General features: G+C 42.2%; 1 protein-coding gene across 1 annotated transcript in view; it reads right to left on the bottom strand.

Annotated features, from left to right (window-relative positions):
• The window catches only part of nr1d2b (nuclear receptor subfamily 1, group D, member 2b), a 69,573-nt gene that overhangs the window by 62,614 nt on the left and 959 nt on the right, over positions 1-6,000 (bottom strand). Inside the window, 1 exon segment of the mRNA XM_037693625.1 lies at positions 2,742-2,972. Within this exon segment, the coding sequence (XP_037549553.1) occupies positions 2,742-2,972 (231 nt within the window).

Raw genomic sequence — 6,000 nt, forward strand, 5'->3', positions numbered from 1 at the left:
GAACCGTCCGGAGTGGTGGTGGTACTCCATCAACAACAGTTCACCTCACGAGTGGACTCACATGAGTGGAGTCCGTCAGAGTTCCACCCAGAGGTGGAAAATGTTATAATCCCATAAGACTCGGAAGAGCTCTGTGGTCATGTCAGGATTTTCCTGTTTCCCCAAACTCGCCTCCAAACTCTACTGTCGACTCAACTTGGGTTGAACTAGGAAGTACCGACATTTTAAAGAGCTCTATTTCCGGTTCATTTGGGAGTTTCTGATTGGTCAATGGACCAAAACAGAGGTGTGTTTTGTGATGTAAGGTGTTATGAAAAGTCAAGGAAAAGATTAAGATTGTTTAAGAACAGACAAAAAGATATTATGAAGAAACCAGACTTCGTGGAGTCACTTCTTCCAGTATCTTGCTGTAAAAGTTAAACATGACATTTCTTTTCAGTAAACTTTCAGTTGACCGAAACTTGAACTTCGACACACTTACAAACTTCGCTCATTGAAGACAGAAAATCAGACAATGCATCATTAACCTGATTTCTTCTTTGAATGAGGATTAAAAATCGTTATTACTGTTTCACAGTTGATTTAAATGATTAGTTCACTTCAACATTTAAAAATGGTTTGAACTAAAACACAATTTGATTATCAAACATTTGTAAAATAGTAATGATAATAGAGAATAGTCTTCTTTCACTTAATTAATTCAAGAAAGAAAGTCTCAGGATGGGTCAACCTGTATTTCTGGATGCAAATCAATGAAATGACAAGTTCTGTCCCAAATGGTCCTTAGGATCAAATCCTGACCTTAGGTCTAGTTCACTACAAAAGGATAGGCCGAGAATTGGGAGAGGGGGTGCGCACGCTGGCCGTCACCAATTAACAAGGCAAAGAAACTCAGACAGGCTAATGCCGCTAGCTCGGCTGGTAAAAAGAGGACGATTGGGAGAGAGGGCGCGAACACTTGCCTTCAACAACTAAGATAAGGCCAGAACTCAGAGAGGCCAGTACCGCTAGCTCAGTCCAACCATTTATGAGGTTGGTGAAAATGACTGGGAGAGGGGGCGCGAACGCTGGCCTTCACCAATTAAGAAAACAAGGCCAGAGTAGGGAGGCCAGTACCACTAGCTCGGTACAACTGTGTATGAGGTTGGTGAAAATGATTGGGAGAGGGTGCGCGAACGTTAGCCTTCACCAAAGAAAAACAAGGCCAGAGCATAGGGCGGCTAGTACTGCTAGCTCAGTCCAACCGTATATGAGGTTGGTGAAAATGACTGGGGAGAGGGTGCGCAAACACTAACCTTCACCAAAGAAAACAAGGCCAGAAACTCAGCTGGCTACGTAGTTAACAACTTCGGAGCACAGTCTAACCGTCTATGAGGTTGGTAAAAAAGACTGGGGAGAGGGTGCGCGAACGCTAGCCTTCACCAATGAAAACAAGGCCAAAACATAGGGAGGCTAGTACCGCTAGCTCGGTCCAACCTTCTATTAGGTTGGTGAAAATGACTGGGGAGAGGACGCGCAAACGCTAGCCTCCACCAATGAAAACAAGGCCAGAAACTCAGGTGGCTACATAATTAAATTTCAGAGCATAGTCCAACCAACCACGCGGTTGGAGGTCTCCAGCAAACGTGAGCGGAGCGAATGCTACCGCTAACCAATGGCAAAATATAAGTAAAAAACACTACTCACCGGTGTTGAATCACACACTTAGTAGTCATGAACAAACTTCGGAGCACAGTCCAACCGACCACGCAGTTGGAGGTCTCCTGCAAACAGGAGCGGAGCGAATGCTACCGCTAACCAATGGCGAAATATAAGTAAAAAAAAACACTACTCACCAGTGTTGAATCACATACTTAGTAGACATGAACAAACTTCGGAGCACAGTCCAACTGACCACGCGGTTGGAGGTCTCCAACAAACGGGAGCGGAGCGAGCGCTACCGCAAGCCACTGGCGAAATATAAGTAAAAAACGCTACTCACCGGTGTTGAATCATACACCTAGTAGTCATTAACAAACTTCGGAGCACAGTCCAACCGACCACGCGGTAAGAGGCCTCCAACAGACGGGAGCGGAGTGAACGCTACCGCTAGCCAATGGCGAAATATATGTGAAAAACACTACTCACCGGTGTTGAATCACACACATCGTAGTCAGACGCTGTAAGTTTGGGGGGGGGGGGGGTTGGGCGGTAACCGCCGTAGAACCCCAACGAACAGCAGAAATACCTTTGAACAAGGTTAAACTGTCGCAGCCCCTAGGAGGGCGAACACGCTACTCCCGCCAACAGGCAGTCGGGCCTCCAACGACAGTGAAAAGTTCAAAAATCCAAAGGGCTGAAGCCCTGAATTGAACCGCGCGCGAGAAAAATAAAGGAGCAGAGCTGCGGATGACGTCAGGCTATATAGCCTCTGATTGGTCATCCGTGTCACACCTGGGACTCCGTTGGTATTACTCGAACAGCGCATGCACGAAGGGAACATTCAGTGCTTTCAGCACCGCCCTCTGGCAGTCAGGAGGGATGAAATAGAACTTGTTTTATGTTTATATTTTAACAAATCACGTACTGTAAATTTACTTTTTTTAATGTGAGACATTTTCTACAAGTCTGCTTTTGGTTGTTGTTTTACTTGTGCTGGCTGTTACACAAATTGCAACAAATCGACTGATGTGAATCTAAGACTTCTGCCAGGATCGTTGCGGTTCAGCTCCTCAAAGAACATTTAAGAATGTTAGCCTTACTTGATACGCCACATTTTCCTGAGGACAAGGAGTGACCAGTTTTCTGAGTCCCTGGCAGGTGGTGGCCTCCGGTGGTGAGAGAATGGTTAGCTGGCTGAATCAGCTGGCTGTGGCTGCGGGAGGAGCCTCGCACAGGTGAGGATGGCTGGTAGTTGCTGTTGGAGGAGTCACTGTGGTAGGACTCTGGGCTGGAGGCAGAGCTTAACAAGCTGATGTAGGTGATTACACCTCCTAATTTATGGAAAAATTAGGGGAAATGTGGTGTGAGAGGATGCACTGAGCAGAACTTGGTGCATAACAACAACTGACCTGAGATTGTATGTACATTTTTGATCGTTACAAACAATTCAGTGCAATTCAGTTTATGTATATAGGGCCAACTAAACTCTTGGTGCACTGTACAAAAGCATTCACATATATTGTAAAATGCCAGTTATAGAACTTTTGATAATCAATTTGTGTCCAACTAAAGTTTCATGTCCTCCCTTAGACACTGAATGCTATAAATACTCAAAACATACTAAAGCTTCTCATTTGGTCTAATAATCGTTTTCCTGTTTAAAGTTTCATAAAAAAAAACCACCACCACCACCACCACCAAAGACCTTTTCCTACACACAGTCAACTACTTCAGCATACCCTCAACAGCTTTAGCCAATCAGGAAATGATTTGAAACTTTTTTATACTTTTTTAAAATATGGTATGGTATGGTATGGTATGGTATGAAGTTTATTCATTTTAAAAAAAGTACAAAACAATTCCATAACAATATATAAAAAGATACAAAAAAGTTTAAAATGAAAGGCAGCAGAAAGAAGAAAAAATCTTATTATATCTGCCCCTTTTTTCAAACAATTATTTCAGACATATTAATTTTCAAGTAACAGAACAAAATGAATAACTTTCTAATTTTTCTAATTCTAATATATAAAAATATTTAACTCAGAATCACTTTTCTGTTTCGCTGACATGAATGAGGATTTTTATTTTTACCTAATTTTAACTATTGTTTAGCACATTTAAGATGGTACATGCAGAGCTGGTGATCTAACCAACCTTTTTTTCATTCAACGCTTCAGTTGATCCAAAATGCTGCTGCCAGAGTCTTAACTGGAGTTAGTGGGAGAGATCATATCTCTCCAGTTGTAGTTTCTCTCCATTGGCTCCCTGTCAAATCCAAAATTGAATTCAAAATCTTAATTCTAACCTACAAATCAACAACCTATCTTCATCTTATACTACAGATCTTATTGTTCCATATTTTCCTAACAGAGCACTTCGCTCTCAGGCTGCAGGTTTACTTGTGGTTCCTAGAATTTATAAAAACAGAATGGGAGGCAGATCTTTCAGTTATCAGGCTCCTCTCTTGTGGAACCAACTTTCAATCTCTGTTTGTGAGGGTGACACATTATCCAGTTTTAAAACTAGGCTTAAGACTTTCATTTTTGCTAAATCCTATAGTTAGGGTCGGCTTGGGTTTCCTGAGCTGTCCCTTAGTTATGCTGCTATAGGCTTAGAGGCTGGAGGACAAATTGACCACACTTTTCACTCTGCTACTGTCTTTACTTACTCTGCTCAACCTGTTTTGTATTTGTAATTATTTTTTCTATCCTTAACATGTTTTTTGTCTTTCAGGTACACTTGGACCTATACCTGGACCTACCATTCTGTGTTCGTCTGTCTCTCCTTCCTGTCCTCTCAAAACAGCCAGTCAAAGCAGATGGCTGCTTGTCCTGAGCCTGGTTCTGCTGGAGGTTTCTTCCTTTTAAAAGGGAGTTTTCCTTTCCACTGTTGCCACTGTGCTTGCTCAGGATGGGAGACTGCAACGAAGCCAAGATTCAACTTTTCTGCTGCTTCCTTAGATAGAGAACTTTACTAATTGGCTTTTATGTATGTGAATGTTCCTGTAAAGTGCCCTGAGACAATCCAAAAAAGTTCAATCTGGTCCTCTGGACATTCAAAAAAATCAAAGGACCAGATTAAACTTTTTGGGATTTTTCTACCTGGATTATTGAGCATGCATCAGGATGCCCTGAGCCAACTTTGTTGTGATTTGGCGCTATATAAATAAACTGAATTGAATTTAATTGAAATTCAACGCAATGAGCCTAGAAGATTCATTTACAAGTGAGATCTGTTTAGACAGACAAAAAGTAATGAAACTGGACACATGTAGGAATTGGATGTGAAAAAATTCCTATCAGACTTTTTCTTCCTGCCTGAGAAAAAAAACTCTGATATTAAAAAACACCTTGCACAAACAAGTACATAGTGAAGTAGACATTCTGCAGAGGGGGATGACGAGAGCGGTAAGCATGATCATAGGGTACTGTAAGAGTTCTGATAAAGATGGAATGATCAGCCAGTGTCCTCCGGTGAGATCCATAAACATTCTCAAGGTATGTCGAGGAATGGCTAAGAATAACGACTATGAGAATCCAAGAGTCCTGAAATGATGACACAAAGTTTATTCAGCTGGTTTCACCTGGTTATCAGTTTGAAATTCCTAAGCTTAAACTCAGTCTGTTACCATGATGATACAGCCAAGCTCTAACAGTCTCTTTTACCATGATCATAGAACCAGGCTCACACTTGTCAGGATTTAAGCAGGATAGGGTGAACCCAATGGTGCAGACAAGCACTCTGGAGCTAGGAGATACAAAAATAAAGATATTTAATAAATATATATCAAAATGGCTGACGTGGCAGCAACTCACACTCAGGAGACACAACTGGAACATGACAGGACAGGGTAGACCCAATGATGAGGCGACAAAGAACAAGACTCACAGACAGGTTTAAATACACAGACAAGACAGGACGTGATTACAAACAGCTGGGAACATGAGGTGGAAATCATGGTGATCCAACTAAACTCACACTCAGTCTGTTACCATGGTGATCCAACTAAGCTCAAACTCAGTCTGTTACCATGCTGATCCAATCAGTCTTAAACTCAGTCTGTTACCATGATGATCCAACCAGGCTCAAACTCAGTCTGTTACCATGGTGATCCAACCAGGCTTAAACTCAGTCTGTTACCATGGTGATCCAACTAAGCTCACACCCAGTCTGTTACCATGGTGATCCAACAAGGCTCAAACTAATTCTGTTACCATGGTGATCCAACTAAGCTCAAACTCAGACTATTACCGTGGTGATCCAACCAGGCTCAAACTCAGTCTGTTACCATGGCGATTCAACCAGGCTCAAACTCATTGTCTTTTACCGTGGTGATCTAACCAGGCTCAAACTCAT

The sequence above is a fragment of the Nematolebias whitei genome, chromosome 19 (assembly GCF_014905685.2).
Source record: "Nematolebias whitei isolate Nwh7 chromosome 19, NemWhi1, whole genome shotgun sequence".
In the NCBI taxonomy this organism is placed as follows: Eukaryota; Metazoa; Chordata; class Actinopteri; order Cyprinodontiformes; family Rivulidae; genus Nematolebias; species Nematolebias whitei.